General features: G+C 47.5%; 1 protein-coding gene across 11 annotated transcripts in view; it reads left to right on the plus strand.

Moving 5' to 3' along the window:
• The window catches only part of PAX5 (paired box 5), a 209,738-nt gene that overhangs the window by 76,005 nt on the left and 114,109 nt on the right, over window positions 1-19,624 (plus strand). For all 11 annotated transcript variants that reach the window (XM_075931256.2, XM_075931260.2, XM_075931251.2 and 8 more), the window contains exon 6: window positions 10,352-10,527. In XM_075931256.2, the coding sequence (XP_075787371.1) occupies window positions 10,352-10,527 (176 nt within the window). The remainder of the gene's footprint in view (window positions 1-10,351; window positions 10,528-19,624) is intronic.

Consider the following 19,624-nt stretch of genomic DNA (forward strand, 5'->3'; position numbering starts at 1 on the left):
GTTCTACTATGATGGGGGGGGATTAGGAGCCACAGTGGTTCTACTATGATGGGGTGGGGGGGGAGGAGCCACAGTGATTCTACTATGATGGGGGGGGGGGGGAGGGTTAGGAGCCACAGTGGTTCTACTATGATGGGGGGGGGAGGAGCCACAGTGGTTCTACTATGATGGGGGGGGGGAGGAGCCACAGTGATTCTACTATGATGGGGGGGGAGGAGCCACAGTGATTCTACTGTGATGGGGGGGGATTAGGAGCCACAGTGATTCTACTGTGATGGGGGGGGGATTAGGAGCCACAGTGGTTTTACTATGATGGGGGTGGGGCTGAGGAGATACTTTTGTGGGTAAGGTGGGGAACTCTACTGCACCCACATGTCATGGGACTTTGGGTGCTGCAAGGGGCGAAGGGGAGCTCAAGACCTGCCAACCCCGCCCCAGCCATGGACTGTGCGGTAGAAAGAGGCTCAGTGCAGCTGATGTGGGAGTACAGGGGCATGGCCGTTTGGATCATGATCTAGGGATGTAAGTGACTAGTGGACGACCCGATAAGCTGCGGCTTATCCGATAGCTGAGCAGTGACTCCCCCTTCCTTACGGCCTATCAGAGAGGGGCAACAAGCGGCAGTGGCGGGAGGGGAGGAGGAACCAGTGCTGGGAGGAGCCGGCTTAAAAGAAACCTGGCGGCTCTTAATACGTTTAAAAGGCCGAGCCCCGGCGGGAGTCCCCCCCCATTGACTAATTGAGCAGTCAGTGGAAATGCCATCGATCACACAATTAGCTGATTAAACACCATTTAATATCCCTATTCTGAACAGCACCAATTCCCTGGGTGCAATCCCTGTGTCAGAGCCACGCTGCTAGCGGAGTAAGGCTTTAGTGGATTTTGGCCAGGCCCTCCTCACAAGGGGTGACTTCTGATCACAGGGGTAGACTCTTGTCACGCAGACAATCAAGAGTCCCCACACCTCAGAATCAATCTGGCCAGTTTTCCCAGAGATTTTTAAGGCTCCCCAATCTGACGTCCTAATATTATTCCCATTGTACAGATAACAAACTGAGGGGAGGGGAGTTGCCTGAGATAACAAAAGGGAGCTTGGCCATTCCTCTGTTGGAGTGGAGGGACGGCTGGGCCAAACCTCACGCCCTAGGTGGCAGCCTAGCTTGTCTATAGCTAGATTGATGCCTGCAGATGGCAAACAAGAGGAAAGAAGCAAGAGAGGTCACACAAGATAGCTGTGTGTGTGACTTGATGGCTGTGCAGCATCTGACATTAAAAAAAAAAAAGAGAGAGATAAATAATAACAGCAAATCTCCATTTACCCACGGATATATTTAATCCTTCTTCCAGCCTCTTTGCCCCCCATGCAGAAGTGCACCCTGGCCCCTGCTGTCGGACTCTGCTAGTAGCTGTAGCGTGCTAACAATCCCAATTCAGGTGAATAGGAGCTGGATGTGTGCACCCAGGGCCAGTTCACCCGCTTGTTTGTATAGCGCCGTGAGAGAGCTCAGTGTGGAAGGGGCTATAAATTAAGTTCTCTCGTACCTACCTAGCTACCCACAGTGAGCAGAATATTACAGGCACGAGAGCAAGGCAGGGTAGAACAGATGGTGGAAAATTGGAATTGTTACACACTATATCCCTGTCTGGTGGGGTTGGGTTTCTCCCGTCATTTGGTCCGTGACATCTGTAAAATGCAAGCGATTAAAATGCAACATTAACATGGGCGTGTGCAGCAAAAATTCTGGATCTGAGACTCTATTCTTCAGGGGCCAGATGCTGATCTCTGTGTAGCCATGAGGAGCAGGACTGGTCTGAGTGTGTCTAACAGGGCAAGCTTGGAGATGAAGAAGCAATAAGCCACTGAAATGGTACTATCACCGAAACATGATTGATCAATTGAATTCTATCAGAGACAGTGGACAGTGAGATTAACTCAGGCCTGATAGGTTCAATGAGTTAAAGCATGATGTTCATTTCAGCTTCATTTCACCAGTCTTTGCTTGTGAAATTGGTCAATCAATAGAGGTTGAAGATCATATATATATATATATCGGTGACCATCTTATAGGGAATATAATCTAGTGTAGTCAGCTCCTGACTCCGGCTGCCTTCAGTGGGTAATGGAGACAGAGCTGAGACTCTATCAGTGCCATCGAAATGGCCTGATATCTTCTCCAAATGAAAAGTATTTTTGGATCTCTGATGATTTATCTTCTCCCCCCCCGCCCCACCCTTTCACTTTGATCTACGGCAAAAACCATACACATCTTGGAGAAATATAGTGATTTCTCTTGAAAACATTTCTGCACTGATCAGATATATACGCTTCCAAATACAAAGCTTCTTTTTAGTGATATTGTCCCTTGCAAAAATAAATAAGTGTTTTAGAAAACCCAGACAGGATAAATGCAAAGATCTCTCGCTGTGCATGTGATTTTGAAACCATTACTTTGATACTGCCAGAAACCAAGTAACAACCTTCTACAAAATGCTGAGGAGATGGGCTGGAAATGCAGTTTACATTTAAAGCAAAATCTTCCAAAGGGTAATTAAACAAAGTCTTCATCTTTTCTAGACTAATTTACAGGCATGATACAAGGAAACAAATCACCTTTTTTGCCCTGGTAACATTTCATTTGCTTCATAACGTTTTAAACATAGTGGGTAACATCCTTCCTAATTAGCTTGCATCTTCCTGTAAGGTGAAGTAATTAGGTATGATATTAGGTAATGAAGTTGGACAGTACAAAGTAGAGAGGGAAACCATGTCCTTTATTAGCATGAGCTGTTGATGCTATTGGTTCTCTGCTTTTTTGATTAACCTTTTAAAGACATGTGGATATTTAAAAAATAATACTCCCAGCATATTTGCCCTATACCTTCAGACAAAAGTATTTCACATAGACATGTATTTTAAGATACACCATTGTTAAGAGTATGGGATGAATTATTCTAGTTGAATGTGAACCGTAGGCCAGCTTTTTAGCTGATATAAATGGTCTTAGATTCCTATGTTGATTTATACCAATGTTCCTTCTAATTTTCCCCACCTATGTGAAGAATAAATTTTGTTATATGCACCAATGGGTGTGCACCACCAATATAAACACATGCTGCTGGCTGAGAGCACTCTGCCAATCAGCTGGACAGACCTGAATCTCTCCTGGGTGGCCGCCCAAGTGCTCAGCTTACAGGGAACACTGATTCATACCAGTTGAAAATCTAGCCTGTGATATTCTGCAATTATACTGTAATTAATAATACAGTCATACAATACTATTTTCCTTTTCTGGATAAGCAAAGATCATGTGGAGCTAACTTTTTCCTCTTTAATTCAGCTTTTTTATATACAATCCTGTAGTTCTAATTTTGTATAGGATTTAAAAAAGTGTCTTAATGCAAGTCTCATTTGTGTTCCAAAGTTGCTTAGGCATTTCTTACACATATCGGATTGTTTTGTGAAATCTATCCAGATATATGCGGTTACTACAAACAAGGTCACAGCTTAGCATATCCTTTAAGGTATGTCCATTCCTCTCCCATGCCCCGCCCATCAAGTAATTCCTTCTTAAATAACCAAGACTTCCTATCAATGAATATCAATACTATACACCTGACTGTGCGTGTGTGTTATTTACAAACGTTTATTTATGGTTGGGAACTCCTTTACTAGCACGAGTGTTTGATTATATTAGCTTACGGCTGCGTAAGCAGATTCAGATTTATTCAGAGGGTGGCTGGTATTTCTTGTTAGAGTGAAACTCACTTTTCAGAGTGGAGAGAAGAGCAAAGGCTAAGGAGCAGTTTGTAGTTTTGCTTGTTGATCTGAGGAGAGTAACACTGGGAGCCATGCTGCCTTTCTTCTAGGGAAGAATGGGCAGGGGGAATTATGGAATGGGGGGGTCTCAGCTGGCCTGGAACCTCCCTTCCCCCGGACAAACGTAGCCAGTGTCCTTTCCTTGCAAACTGTGTGCTATATTATGAATTGGATTACACACGCCACTGGGATAAGATACCCCCTCTCCATCCCAAACTTTGATTGCTACCTGGTCATTGGGTCTGGGGATGCAGGATGAAGCAGGTTCATCCCCTCTCTCAGATCAGGTAGGCATGGCAGGAGGACACCGCCATAGAGAGCCAGAGCATGCGGGTGTTGTAGTCAGCTTTTGGGCAGGCCAGCAGGAATCAGGGGCAGGTCTGGGGACAGGGGAGAATTGTGAGTGTATTCCTTGGCAGCACAAGGCTTTCTGGGGCACCTTGTCAGGGTGTGCATCGTTATCCCTTCTGAGCTGAGCAGCCAGTCACAAATCAGGCTCTCCCACGTTGCACCGAGGAGGAGAAATTGTTGAGTCAGGTATTTCTCTGACACGGGTTTGTTTCTTTGCAAGGAATGTATAAAATCCTGTTTATCTGAACACCAGAGGACTCAAACGCTGGTCCAGACTTGCCCAGCCAGCCAGCTCTCAGTCCCTAGAAAGGGATGCATGACTGTGCTTCCAGGTGTCTGCTTGGCTTGCTCTCTCTGCTTCTGCCTCGCTGTCTGTGGGCCATATTGCAGCCCTCACAATCCGGGTGTCCTACCCCCGTTGTTTTAGGGGAGGCCGTTTCACTGATTCTCACCACTCGCCAGAGCAGAAGAAATCACAACAGTGTGTATGAGTATTGCCCCAGCCCACAAGAACACCACACACACACACATACACACATACACACACGTGCACGTATCAGGGGCCATAAAGGAGCAAGCATTTGCTTTGTGACAGTACCCTCTTCTGAATCAAGGAGAATACTGTGCTTGCCTCCTTCACGAGCATTCCTGGAAAGCAGCCATTGGATTCGGCACTCGTTGTTTTGCGGGGTGGGTGAGCGCCCACCTCCCGTCACTGTCGTCAAACCAAAACCCTCCTAGGCTGGAACATGGCTTGTATGAAAAATGTCCTCGCCGCTCCCTGGTGCCGGTTTGTAACCCAAACTGTTCCAACCTGCCAACGGTATGCTAATGACAGACGATGTTCTGGTGAGCGGAAACAATGCGTGATGCTAATGATAATTATCTTGCGTTTGTATAATGCCTTGCTGCCAAATGTGTCCCAAAGACCTTTGTGAACATTACTGTCTCGGAAGTATGTGGCCCTCCGGTGAAACAAAACCAGGCCCTCATGAAATGCAGGGACCATGGGATAGCAGAGCAGCACTGAATACCGGTTCAGGACAGGAAGTGGAAAAATCCTGTCTCCATGGAGAGTTCAGGTGTCAGGGGCTACAGGGGGAGTGCTGGGGGTGGATTTGGGTAGGCAGAATGCAGTGACTGAAGTTGGAAACTAATCAGGACACTGGAGCCAAAATCACTCCTCTTGGGAACCCTGTTGGGGAGTCGTTAATGGCCCAAAGTAATTGAAACGGAATTAGTCCCAGCTTCTTTCTCACCTGTCACTCTACCCTGACCGTGTACCATGTATTGTACGTCATTCAGCTAACACGAAACCAAGCGGTACCGGGGAGGGCTCCACGTTGGGCCTGGAGCTGTCCTCCTTTCCAGTGAGCACAAAGTACGGCTATTTATTTATTGTTGTCGTTGTGTGGAGGTAGAGCTCCAGCCCCACTGCTGGTCCCTGCCCTAGGGAGCTTAAAAGCTAAGTGTGGCTCTGTCAGCTCATCCTATCTGAAAGGTCTGGTCCGAAAGGAAAACGGCCACCTAGTGCAATTCCAGAAAAAGGGGGCAATGGAGGGTGTGTGTAATGGGCCATAGAGAAGGCACCTGCTAAGCCCCTTTCCCCTTGTTTGTCGGCCTGCCTATATCACAGCCTGTACTGAACCCCTACACTGGCTCCCCTTTCGTCACCACATCAAGCTCTGATCCTGACTTGCAAGGGCCTTGAGAGTTTTGCCTGTCCTTAGTCATCCACTCGTACGCTGCAGCCCTGTGCTCCTGGCAGCTTCCTTGCTGATACCTGCCTGCCTCCTCTCGCAGGCACCTCCGTGCTTTCTTCCACACCGTCCTTCTTGCACCGCCCCTTGTCTTCCAATGCGCTCCTCGTGGGGAGGCGTGTGGGGGTCCTCCAACTAATGTTGAGTGGGGTAAGTGGCAGGGAGGGGCGAGTGACTTGTCTGTGTGACAGATACAATTCTGAAATACCTGTTCCTATAGCTAATCAGAGCCCTGTCCCCTAACCTCCGTATGGCTCTTGTCTCTGAGTGTCCGTCATCCTGGCTCTTCACACAGCCTGGGGGGCCCTGATTCTGACTGGACTTTGTACTAACTACTTACCCACAGTTCCCAGCGTTCCTTTTTGGTAACCCAGACAATCAGTGGGTTCCTGTGATGGAACCAAATGACGGCCTGAGCCAAAATCAAACGAATTCTATTTTTCTTCAGATATGCCCCCCCCCCCCCCAAAAAAAAATCAGTGGATGTACTTAGTGCAGGAATGTGATGTTGCAATTGTTGCTAATAAAACACAAAACCATTGCACCATATTTAAACAAAATCAAATCTAATTATACTGCCACTCTTCTGCTATATAAACAATGCAGGAACCGTCAGACACACACGGAACATTTTCCAGGTCATTTTACATCTTAGATTATTTTGCTCCCTTTCATCACCCCTCCTAGACTGAAATTGTATAAAGCTCTAACTTCAAAGCCAAATTGTGAATAACATTGGTTTAACCTGAAATTTAAAGCTGGTATTTCCATGCTCTGAAGACAGGGGCTCCCTGGCCTTTTGCTGCCATGCAGCTAGCAACCAGAATTTTAATTTTATAAGCCATGGTTGACTAAACCCAGCACTAGGTCTATTAGATATTATTTGATTTGGAATAGAAAAAAGATTTAAAGATACACTGCTCTCCTATAAACCTTTGTACCTTTTCACATTCCTGTATGCATGCCTAGACATTCTGTTCAAAGGGTACGTTCAAATTTCCCCCGACAGATTAAAAAATTGACCCTAAAGCTGTTAAATAAACCTACAGTAATATTCCTGATTTTTAAACTGGAATGATTGTGTCTAAACTGGTAACTAAAAAGCGGTTCTGACTTGAATCCTTGGCTATAAAGCAGAATGATTTCTCTTTCTCTTTCTGGGTTTGTCTTCTTAGCAGACACCACACATGTTGTGGCACCAGTATATTAAGGATGCTGGCCAAAGCTTTCCAAAGTGATTAGCGATTTTAAGTATCTCCATTTTGGGGGTGCAATTTGATTCACCTTAAAGGGCCCTGATTTTTTCTCAGTGTTAGTGTGCAGAACTTTGTGGAAGTGAAGGGGGCTTTAAATTGTTTCAGGTCGGGCATACAAAATTGCTTTTGCAGATCTTGACAGCTATACATAAAGAACTAACCCTCCACTTCTGTGAGTCAGTGGGATTTGGGTATGAATTTCAAAGGGGCGGGTTTGAACCTGTAACCGTACCGGACTCAAACTGGTGTAACAGAATGACACGGATGCCCGAAGGAGGATTTTCCAGACTTTTATTAATCAGTGCTGATGGTCGTCCACTCGAGCTTTATAGCAAAAAAATGGCGAGGAGCGACCCCGTGCCGCTCTGTGCATAGCTTTTTATCTGATACATGAATAACAGTTTGATTGGCTTTTACATTTCATTGGTTAAAGCACAGCAATACATTATTTCTAACGTTCACGATTGGCATTCCAGTAGTTGGGGAGGGGTACTCTTATCTTATGCCTATGTGCGGTTTTACTTTCTCATAGCTATGTTGCTGATTTCTGCCTGCTTGTGCCTGTCACAAGTTAGAAAATGTGAAATACAGCTTCATTCTTGCTCGACAGGCTAGTGGGCCCCTAACTGCTGTTAGGCTAGTTCCTTATCTTTTTCGGGCAAGGGGCAAATTCCACTACAAACCCTAAAAGAAGAGTGTTCGTAGCGTGGATTTCTTTAGATACTTGCCATCTGCAAGTTTAAACGCTGGAGAACCTGTATTAACAATTGTCAAAACTTCTGGACATCTACAAATCATTCATGATGGAAGCCATCTTAACTGTAAATAAAACTGTATCACTTGTGGGACATTTGAATTATACAGCTCAAAACTGTCTTTAAGGCCAGCCCTTGTCTTTAAAATGTGCTCTTCATTGGTGGCTAGTGCAGTGTTGCTGGCTCTTAGAATTCATTGCAAGTCATGTGGTATCTGGTGTTTTTATTTAAAACTCCTGGAGCCATGTGACTGTGGTAGAATCTCAGCTTTTGTTTAATAAAAGCATGTGTGTAGCCATGATGGGTATGTCTAGACTGCATCCCTCTGTCGGCACGGGGATGCAGATTAGGCAGGTCAACATTGCAAATGAGGCAGGGATTTAAATATTCAGTGCCTAATTTGCATAAAAATGGCCACCACATTTTGCTGACTCAGCACTTTGTCGGCAAAAAGCTGCAGTCTAGAGGGGGATCTGTCGAGAAAGAAAGCCTTTTTCGACAGATCCCTTATGCCTCCTGCAAGGAGGTTTACAGCATCTGTGGAAAAAGGCTTTCTTTCTCAACAGATCCCCCTCTTGACTGCCACTTTTTGCTGACAAAGAGCTGAGTTGGCAAAATGCGGTGGCCATTTTTATGCAAATTAGGCACGGGATATTTAAATCCCTGCCTCACTTGCAATGTCGACCTGCCTAATCTGCATCCCCTGCCGACAGAGGGATGCAGTCTAGACATACCCGATGATTGCAGGGAAAGGCGTGAAAACTCTACCAAGTGCACCTTAGAGGCTCAGACGTCAAAAGGCAATTACAAAAATTCTGGGTTGCTTTTTATCTTCTGAAAATCTTGTCACTGTTAACCAATCTCATGATGCCAGGGGGCCTGTCTTTTGGTTTTGAAGCTCTGAGGTTGGGAAAACTGCTGAGCAATGTTGCTAGTCTCTGGCAAATGAATCGGCCTAGAAAACACCTAGGCTACGTCTACACTGGCCCCAAATTCCGGAAAAGGGATGCAAAGCAGGTAAGTCAGCGTAGGGAAATCCGCGGGGGATTTAAATATCCCCCGCGGATTTAAATAAACATGGCCGCCGCTTTTTTTCCGGCTTGGGGAAAAGCCGGAAAAAAGCGTCTAGACTGGCGCGATCCTCCGGAATAAAGCCCTTCAGGTAGGAATAAGAGATCCTCCAGAAAAGGGCTTTATTCCGGAGGATCGCGCCAGTCTAGACGCTTTTTTCCGGCTTTTCCCCAAGCCGGAAAAAAAGCGGCGGCCATGTTTATTTAAATCCACGGGGGATATTTAAATCTCCCGCGGATTTCCCTACGCTGACTTACCTGCTTTGCATCCCTTTTCCGGAATTTGGGGCCAGTGTAGACGTAGCCCTACTGATCTTCAGGAGCTAACCATCCCGCTGCTTTTCTAACATCTTACAACTAATACAAGTATCCATTACAAGCAATGCTGCATTCTGCACCAGGAACCAGAGAGCTCATAGATACTCCAGCAGGCCAGCCCCTCCAGGAGAGAGATGGGCAACCTAGGCTAGTGAGAGAGCTGCATGAGCGGCCTCCTTCATCCCAATGGGCCACAAGATTGTTGAAACCCAGATGGTCTCCCGGGAGAGGGTAGTTTTGCTCCCTGCGCTGCATGCCTAGAATTTGGGCCAGGGGTGTGTGTGTGTGTGTGTGCCGATTGAACCGGAGCAGTGCTGTGATTGGCTGCAGAGGGAGCACATGGTTCATCCTCAATGTTATGTGTAATCAGCATGCACCTCACTCCATGTGCCCTGGCTTTACCTGTGTGCTGCTTTAGTAATCCCAGTTGGGAAAAAACTATGTGGACAAAAGCTAGCAGAATCTGGCAACCCTGTGCTTGGGCAAGAGTAAGCAAAATGTCTTGTGGGCCGCTCCTAGACGCCAATAGGCTGCATGTGGCCCACCGGCTGAGGTTACCCACCACAGCTCTGGGATATAGTTATGGTGCCTACTGGTGTGTGCCAGAACATCTCAGAGAGCCGGGCTGCTGTAGGTCAGTGGTCGAGTCTCTGACCGGTGCTGGGACTGGCTGGTGGGCTGCAAACAAAGCTCTTTTCGCTCTGCCCTCCCCTGCTGAGGACTAGATGGCAATGTTTAGTGTTGCAGGGAAATTCCCCCTTTACAAATCGGGGCTTGCAGCACAGCAGGGACGCTTCCATTCTGCAGGGAGAAGCAGCAGCTAATATGTAGAGAGAGAGAGAGAGAGAGAGTGTGTGTGTGTCTTAGGGGCTAGGAACACCAGCCTGGAGCACTTTCCCCTTTGTCTTTTGAACACGCTGGCACAAGTGATCAAGTGACAGAGGGGCCCAGTGAGAGGCCTCTGTGTTGTGGCTGTCACCGTAATAGCTATTTATTCTTCTGTGTGTTTTGTCATCTTTGAAAGGTATTCAGGAATCTCCAGTACCAAATGGCCATTCCCTCCCGGGTAGAGATTTCCTTCGGAAACAGATGCGAGGAGATCTCTTCACCCAGCAGCAGTTAGAAGTGTTGGATCGAGTCTTCGAGAGACAACATTATTCTGACATCTTCACGACAACTGAACCCATCAAACCAGAGCAGGTATGATTGTGAACTGCCAAACTTTCTGTATGTACGCTTTCTGGCAGTAGACACTTTCTTGCAGGAACTCATCAAACACGTAGTACTCACGTTCTGACTAAGGTTGGAGAGTGGGTATCCGATCAAATCCTGTTTCAGTAAGTGCACAGCAATCATGAAGGAGTTTGAGTTTAAAAAAAATTAAAAGATGCTGCTTATAGGGTACAAAGTGGGGTGTGGAGATGCAGCCAATATTACCTTTATAGCAGAGTTTGCAAATAAGACCAAGGTTTTCAGATTTCTTCAGTTAATTTGGGTGCAGAATGAGTGTGATTGTGCATGCAAAGTGGGATTTTGCACATCTAAATGGCCAGTCTGTCATCAAACTGATCATTTGCACAAATGCCTAATTTGTGTATGCAATTTAGATAATTGCATGTGCAAATCAGTTATGTAGTTCTGAAAAATCTGGCTCTGTTTCTAGGAAGATCTTATATTTCCACTCTTGTTCTTTACATATGGGAATATGGCACCTAGAGGTGCTGACTTACTATGTTTGTTTGCCAAGTAGCAGTTTCTTGCTGCTGCCTTTTATACAGTCACAGTTGCAGTATGTGTCTTTGTGGTCCTCTGTGTGATGTAGAAATTAAATGATTGCTGTCAGTTCAAGAATAGGGTAATTGCTAACATCCTTCATTTCTCTGTGGAACCACAGAACTCTCTTGCTCACGCATAACCCCGTGAGAGCAATGGAGGGTTATCCAGAAAGTGGGAACACCCTGACTACATCTGGCGCCTGGTGGTAGCTCAAGGAATGGAGCAAAGTGTTGCTCTCAGTGTAGTGAGAGAGTATTATGCAGCGCTGAGAGTGATGCATTCTGGTGAAAACCCTAGGAGCTTTTGATCACTGGTGAGATCTTTTAGATACTGGAGAAGGTTCTGCTTGGCTGTGGCAGTGTGTTCTGCTTGTGAATGCTGTGCATCTCAACCCGAGCCCCTTTCCATGACGGGGTAGGGGTCGTTCCCCGTTAGAAAGAGCAAACGAGCCTGTCGGGGAGGGCGAGAGGAAAGCAAGCACGGAGACTAGAAGAGTGAAATGCCTGTGTGGGCCACTAGATGGTGATTACTCCATCGCTAACGTAGGGGATAACGTGGAGCATTTGTCCACATCCTTGACTCTTTCCACGCTGGTTACTAGACAGGTTTCTATTTGTTCGTTCCATTTCCTTACCTTCCCGGGTGAAACATGATGCAAAAGAAAACACCATGCTGGGAAATGCCAGCTTTGCCAATTTCTGAATCTCCCAGGGTACGTCTACACTACAGCGCTAGTTCGAACTAACTTAGTTCGAATTAGTTAATTCGAACTAAGCTAGTTCGAACTAACGCATCTAGAACTAAAAACTAGTTCGAACTAGCGTTTTGCTAGTTCGAACTAGTAAGTCCACATTGAGTGGACTCTGAACAGGGCTTAAGGATGGCCGGAAGCAGTGCCGGCAGGGCATAAAAGGAGGACTTAGAGCATGGAGATACTGTCTCAGGCTAGCCGAGGGCTGCGCTTAAAGGGTCCCGACCCCCACCCCGGACACACAGTTCTAAGGGGTGCCCCGCTTGCAAAGAAGTTCTGGCTTGGAGTGCCCTGAGTGCCCACACTGGGCACATCACACCACTCGGCCATCAGCCCGGCTGCACTTGCCGCAGGCTGCCATCTGGGGAGAGGGAGTAATTGGGGGGCTGCAGGAGAGCTTCCACCCCCAGAAGCCCGCAGAGCCAGCCCAGTCCTCCCCATCGGGGGCTCGTACCCCATTCCTCCCTCACCTCCTTCCACTTGCCCTTCCCTAGCCCCCCTTCTTATTGATGTACAAAATAAAGATAACGTTTCTTCCAACATTGACTCTGTCTTTATTGAAAAAAACTGGGGGAGACTGGGAAAAGGAGGTGGGAGAGGGGAAGAGAAAGGCTGGGAGAGGGGAGGGCAACTAACATGATCAGGGGTTGGGAACAGGTCCCAGATGAAGAGAGGCTACAGAGACTGGGACTGTTCAGCTTAGAAAAGAGGAGACGGAGGGGGGACAGGATAGAGGTCTCTAAAAGCAGGGGTTGGGTGGAGAGGGTGCATTCAGAAAAGTTCTTCCTGAGTTCCCATAAAGAAGGACTAGAGGACACCAAAGGAAAGGAATGGGTAGCAGGCTTGAAACTAGTAAGAGAAAGTTGTTCTTGACAAAGCAAATAGTTAACCTGTGGAACTCCTTGCTGCAGGAGGCTGTGAAGGCTAGAACTAGAACAGAGTTTAAAGGGAAGTGAGATCAAGTGATGGAGGTTGGGTCCATGGAGTCCTATTAGCCAGAGGGTAGGAGTGGTGTCCCTGCCCAAAGTTTGTGGAAGGCTGGAGAGGGATGGCACGAGACAAATGGCTTGGTCATTGTCTTCGGTCCATCCCCTCCAGGGTCCCTAGGGTTGGCCGCTGTTGGCAGACAGGCTACTGGGCTAGATGGACCTTTGGTCTGACCCAGTACGGCCATTGTAAGCTCAGGGCTCAGTGTCGGGGGTCTCAGTGGACCCCCTTGATTTTCATGCACACCTGGTCCTGGGTGGCCAGGCTGGCAGCTCTCCTGCCCTAGACGGCCACTTTCCTGTGCCTAGTGCGGAGATCGTGGACGAGGTCCACGATGTCCGCACTAGCCCAGGAAGGTGCCCGCCTCTTGCGGTCCAGGGCAAGCTCCCGGGAGCCGCCAGCCTGGTCCCGGCAAGAGGGGGTGGGCTGGGGGACATCGGGTGGGTGGCTCTGTGCCGTGCCAGGTGCAGGGTCTGCTAGCTGGGTGCTGGCAGGCTTGCACCTGGCACGGGCACCGTAGCCAGCCCGTGCCCCTTTAAGGGGTTCGGGGCCGGGAGGGGGGCATAGAGTTTCCCTGGTGTTGGCCAGAGTGGCCACCAGGGAAACCTGGGGAGGGCTAGCCTCCCACTAGTTCGAACTAAAGGGCTACACAGCCCTTAGTTCGAACTAGCTAGTTCGAACTAGGCGTTAGTCCTCGTAAAATGAGGTTTACCTAGTTCGAACTAAGCGCTCCGCTAGTTCGATTCAAATTCGAACTAGCGGAGCGCTAGTGTAGCGCATAGGAAAGTTAGTTCGAACTAACGTCCGTTAGTTCGAACTAACTTTGTAGTGTAGACATACCCCCAGACTCTGAAGGATCCGGTGTCACTTAGAATTGGAGCTTGAAGCCAGCGTGCACAGCCTGGCAATAAATCCAGGCAGGTGAAGTGTGGTAGGGAACTGAACCCCGTTGCTCTAAACAAAACAAAGGGATCAGCCCCCATGTGCTGCTACACTGTCCTGACCACCACATGTTCACCTGACTCTGATGAAAATCGATCACATCGGCGCCTTTTCCTCTCTATGTTTGGGTGGCTGGTCCTGCTAGTTAGTTGTGAATTAAACAGGGAGGAATGGGCCGTCTCATTTAATAACTAAGGTACTTCCATACCTTGGAGGATCCGGGCCCAAATCCCAATGAAACAAACAGTTAGGCATCTCCATGCCTTGGCAGATCTGGGCCTAAGGGCTTGGTGCTGTGAGGTGCTGAGCACCTCCTGAGACCTTACAAGTGTCCATAGAACACAAGAACGGCCGTACTGGGCCAGCTTAAAGGTCCATTCAGTCCAGTACCCTGGCTGCCGACAGTGGCCAGTGCCAGGAGCCCCAGGGGGAGTGAATCGAACAGTAATGATCAAGCGATCTCTCTCCTGCCACCCATCTCCACCCTCTGACACACAGAGGCTGGGGACACCGTTCCTTACCCGTACTGGCTAATGGCCATTTATGGACTTAACCTCCATGAATGTATCTAGTTCTCTTTTAAACCCTGTTATAGTCCTAGCCTTCACAGCCTCCTCTGGCAAGGAGTTCCACAGGTTGACATAGCTCCCACTGAAGTTACTGGGGTTGATATATTTAATCAAAAATGGAGTTGGCAGCCCTATTGCCATACAGAGGTCAGAGTACATGCACTCACCTGCGGTGGGATTGTATGACTGGCTGGTGGCTGTGCTCACATCTAGGAGACTGGCAATCTTAATTACCATTGCCACTCTGTACAGTACATAAGAACATAAGAACGGCCGTACTGGGTCAGACCAAAGGTCCATCTAGCCCAGTATCCTGTCTGCCGACAGTGGCCAGCACCAGGTGCCCCAGAGAGGGTGGACCGAAGACAATGATCAAGCGATTTGTCTCCTGCCATCCCTCTCCAGCCTCTGACAAACAGAGGCCAGTGACTCCATTTTATCCCCTGGCTAATAGCCTTTTATGGACCTAACCTCCATGAAATTATCTAGCTTCTCTTTAAACTCTGTTATAGTCCTAGCCTTCACAGCCTCCTCTGGCAAGGAGTTCCACAGGTTGACTACACACTGTGTGAAGAAGAACTTTCTTTTATTCATTTAAACCTGCTTCATAACACACAGTCCCAATCAGCTCTCCACAGAGGGAGCCCACCTTAGTTTGCCTAAGGGAGCCCCGCCTCGTCCTGCAGACATGAACCGCCTGAAGTGGGGAGTCTCTCCAGCTCCCATCTCAGAGCCAAAGAAACCTCCCTGCACTAGAGAGTCATGCCAGCCTTATGAGCCTGATCCAAAGGCAGGAAGCCTGTTGAGTTCAAGGGTCAAATGCTAAGTTAGCAACGGGGGTAGGACTCGTGAGCTGTTGCTGAAGAGACACAGAGACGTTGCTAGTGCAAGTCTCTTGCCCCACAGACTGGCCCATTGTGCCAATAAGCTGCCTGCTCCCTAACTGAAGTAAAGAGCCGCAAGTATCTGCCGTTCTCCGGCTCGGTCTGTCTTGATTTCAGCAAGTGGCTTGCTCCAGGATTTGGTCCGCTCTTCTGGCAGCGGAATGACACATCTCAAGCCATTGGAATTGGTGCCTCCCACAGTGCTGCCTTGGGAGCCCCCCACGGGGACTTTCATACAAGAGTGCTGAGTAGAGATGTGTTGCGGCTGCAAAACGCACATCTAGCTTTGGAGATCTTTGGGGCATTGGTGCTTGGACGCTGGCTCTGCCCCTCCGAAAGGTGCAGGTCATTTGTGACATGTAGGTGAGACCCTGGTTTGGCTGGTGGTGGTTAAATGCAGTATTTTGGTCTGGCGACAGCTCTGCGTGGAGCGTCCACAAACGAATGGCAAAAGTCTCCTGCCGTGGCTCCCTCAGCAGCTGTGGAGCACAGATGGGTGGCAGTGGGAACGCTACGTGCAGCTGAGGATGAAGATCTTCAGTGCAGGGTAGAGAAATGGTTGTTTGAAGATAGCTTACGGAGGTCTGCCAGGTCTGGGTGTGGTTGCCCTCACTTCATGACCGGCACTGCCCCGGCCTTGATGTGCCCCCACTCGGAAGGAATTCAAGCTGAATTGGTTGAAATCCTCCCCTGGTCTCTTGCTGGTATGTGGCTGTCTGTGTCAGTGTTGTGTCTCGAGTTTGATTCTAGCCCGGGCATCATCCGTGCCAGATCAGTCTGCAGTTTTCAGGCTCCATAAGTTAAGTGAGCTTTAGTGGTGCCAGGACTGGATTGGGAGACTTCTAAAGGGATTGCAGGCTACAAGAGACACCAGTGCAGCATCTCCTGAGTCCGTGCTGAAGCAATGCCGCAGGACGGCCCTGGAAATGCTGCACCTCATGACAGATTGTTGTTCAGTCCTCATGACGCTTTGCGCACAAGTAGCTGTGCCAGCTTCAATTCTAGCTTAGCTAACTGTGTTTCACCTGAAGTTTCCTTTCTCTGTGGCATTTATTTTTGCTTCCTGCCCTAAACTGGTATGCAGTTTTTTTTTCTCTGATCTGCAAAACAGATGCTGTGTGGCACCCCCGGGATGACTGCAAAGCAGGAGAGGGTAAATCGGATGATTGTGGCATTGTGTGTCGTATTGTCGCATTGGGCACAGCTGACAGACTTCCAGCTGAACAATGGTTCATATTTTAAAAGCATGTTAAGGTTGTCAAGTCAAGTCCTCGGAAGCTAGGAAATGCCAGATTGAAGGTTGCCCATGACATTGACACCATCTGACCTGAATGACCAATCACAGCAAAGCAGCCCAGTTTAAGGTTCAAACATTTCGGGACCATCTGCAAAGTAAGACGTTCACACCATCTTTCCCCAGACTGGGGTCACAACCTGCTTTTCCTTTGTGTGTTGTCTTGGGGTGAGGCCAGATCTTGCTGTTAGTTACTCCTAGATGGAGCTTCATGGGACATGCCAATTGCTCATCCTGGTGCCTCTTGCTTCTGTGGGCCAGGGATATAACGCTGCTGCCATAGGTGGGCTCCTAATGCCACCGGCAGCTGAACTGTCAGTATCTATACCCGCCAGTAGCCCCAGGCAAAAACCAGGAGTTATGTAATGAGCACAAATGTCCATACATTGGAAAATGACCATAGGCTGGGTGGTTGGCCTTGACTACAACCAGGAGTGTAAGTGCATGCGGCAATCACAGCTGTCAATGAGCAAAGCCGCTGGTAGCACCAGAAGAGCTTACCCCAGAGTTTCAAGTAGATGCAAAGTGCACCAGTCCTAAAACTGGCTTTGCCCATCTGCACTAAGCATTGCAACAGGGCAGCTATGTTGCGACAGCTGCTGTCGGTGCTGGCTCCATTCCGGACAGTGCTGCAGGATGTGTCGTCTTTGCAGAATTAACTAATCTAGCCCCGCCCACTCACAAAACCATCTCACCTGGGCGCCGGGTGGTGCTTTAAGCTGGGCTAGTTGGCCCATCTGGGACTGCAGCCAACTGCTGCTGCCCGCTTTTTATGGAGGACTGTGGCAATAGACCTCCATTGCCTCCCCACCCTTGTGTCCAGATCAGCTCTCCCTCAGCTCACTGGGAAATCTCAAAGCGGCTCCGTGATGGCAGCAGCACCAAGAGCCGTAGGAGGGGCCCCCAAAGTGCCTGCGAGGAGCCAGTGTCTCTGGAGTGGCTTTGCAGTGGGGCTGCTCACACTCAAGCGGGGCTACCTTGGTGCTCAACGTGAGTCACCAGTATCCAGGTGTAACTGTGAAGGGAAGACATCCCCTTAGATCGGTTGCTGATGGGGCAAGGTTCCTCAGCTAAGTGTGGAGAGACTTCTACACGCTCCTCCTTACGATAGGGAGAGATCGCCCCAATGAAACCCCAACAGGGTTCCTAAAAGTCCAAGTCATTTTTCTGAATGGGACACGCACTCCTGAATCATGCTGACACTTCTGAAAATGTTACCTACGTTGGCCAAAAATGGGGACAACTTTCAAGAAAACACCCACAAAATATTCAGCCTAGTTTTTCCTTTTCCCTGCCATGGTAATTCAATAGTTTGGTGGAATTTGTCACCGGAAAACATTCCAACCATTTCTCTGCTTATAAAAGTGGGATGCACTTTGACCCAGCCGTGAGAAATCCATCCCATTTCTGTGGTCCATATTTGAAATGTTCTGAAAAATCAACATTCAGAAAACGTTGACCAGCTCTGAGATGCTACAGATTTGAGGAGACACATGCCCCTTTCCCCTCTCCCATCCCAAGGACAGCAAATGGTCATGGGCATACCGGTGGGGCTGAGGGGATTGCTGGGATAGGCATTGAGATCTGCATGCACAATTTTGGAGACAAACAACGTGAAACTTGGTAGCATTCAGACATTTCATCTGACGTTCACTTTGAGATTTTCATGTTCTTTTGAACCTGAAATGAAAAATCAAAGATGTACAAAGATACTAAATGTATTGTCAGTGAAGTTTGTATACACTAAAACGATCCTCTTTTGTTCAGGTCTAATCTCTGAGCTGTACTGTTTCTAATCTTGTATTTGTCTATATCAGTCATTGTTTAACCGAAATAGCTCAGGTCCTTGGCTAGCATAAATCTGTGTTGCTGCATTGAATTGAATGGAAACACTTCAATTTGCACTAGCAGAAAATCTAGCCCAATATATGCACCAGAATCAGACAACTATTTGGGTCATGAATTTCCTCAGAAATCCAGTTAAGATTTGTTTTGTTTCTATCTTAAGTGGATTTTCTGTAACACTCCAAGAATCGCACATGAGTCCAATCCAATACTCATTGGAGCTGACGGGAATATTTCCATTGACTTCAACAGGGCTTAGATCAGAGTCATAATGAGGCGTGACCTGATACGACCAAATAAAATACTATGTAAATCAAAGATTTAAAAGAAAACCCCTGGTTATTAATAGCAGCTAATTCCCAGCTCTGTGCGGCAATTTTTCTGTTACCGTTAGATTAAATGACAAATTCAGTTTGGGATAAAAGTTGAATATTTTAGATTTGGATAAGCATTCATGAGTTTGTTTACAAAATTTGGATGACAAGTAAATCAGGGTGAAGGAAAAAATGAAATGTTTAAAATGAAATATTGCTCCTTAAAACTCCTTCTCTTTAGAAAGAATCAGGGTAAAGCTGTGTCTAGACTACAACCCTCTTTTGACAGAGGGATATAAATTAGACACTTTGAAATTGCAAATGAAGTGGGGATTTAAATATCCCGCGCTTCATTTGCATAATTGCATCATGGCAGTCTTTCAAAAAAGTGCCATTTTGAAAGTAAAACCACAGTCTAGATCATTTTTTGAGGAGTACAGGATCTTTTGAAAAAGCCTGCCGTTTTCGAAAGAACTGCGTCTAGACCAAGGTTTTAATTTAGAAATGGTGCTTTTTTGAAAGAGTGCCGTGATGCAATTATGCAAATGAAGCACGGGATATTTAAATCCCTGCTTCATTTGCAATTTCAAAGTGTCTAATTTATATCCCTCTTTTGACAGAGAGATGTAGTGTCGACGCAGCCTAAGGTAGCAGAAGGCTAGCTGTGTTAGTCTGAATCTGAAAAAGCGATGAGGAGTCCAGTGGTACCTTAGAGACTAACAGTTTTATTGGAGCATAAGCTTTGGTGGGCAAAGATCCACTTCATCAGATTGACAAAGTGGATCTTTGCCCACCAAAGCTTATGCTCCAATCAATCTGTTAGTCTATAAGGTGTCACAGGACTCCTCGCTGCTTTAGCCTAAGGTAGCTGGACCAAGCATGTATCTTAGCTAGGGAGAAGAACTGAATTCTTTTTGAAAATGTTCAGTTTTCAC

Source organism: Pelodiscus sinensis, chromosome 6, assembly GCF_052426305.1.
Source record: "Pelodiscus sinensis isolate ZL-2025 chromosome 6, ASM5242630v1, whole genome shotgun sequence".
NCBI lineage: Eukaryota > Metazoa > Chordata > Testudines > Trionychidae > Pelodiscus > Pelodiscus sinensis.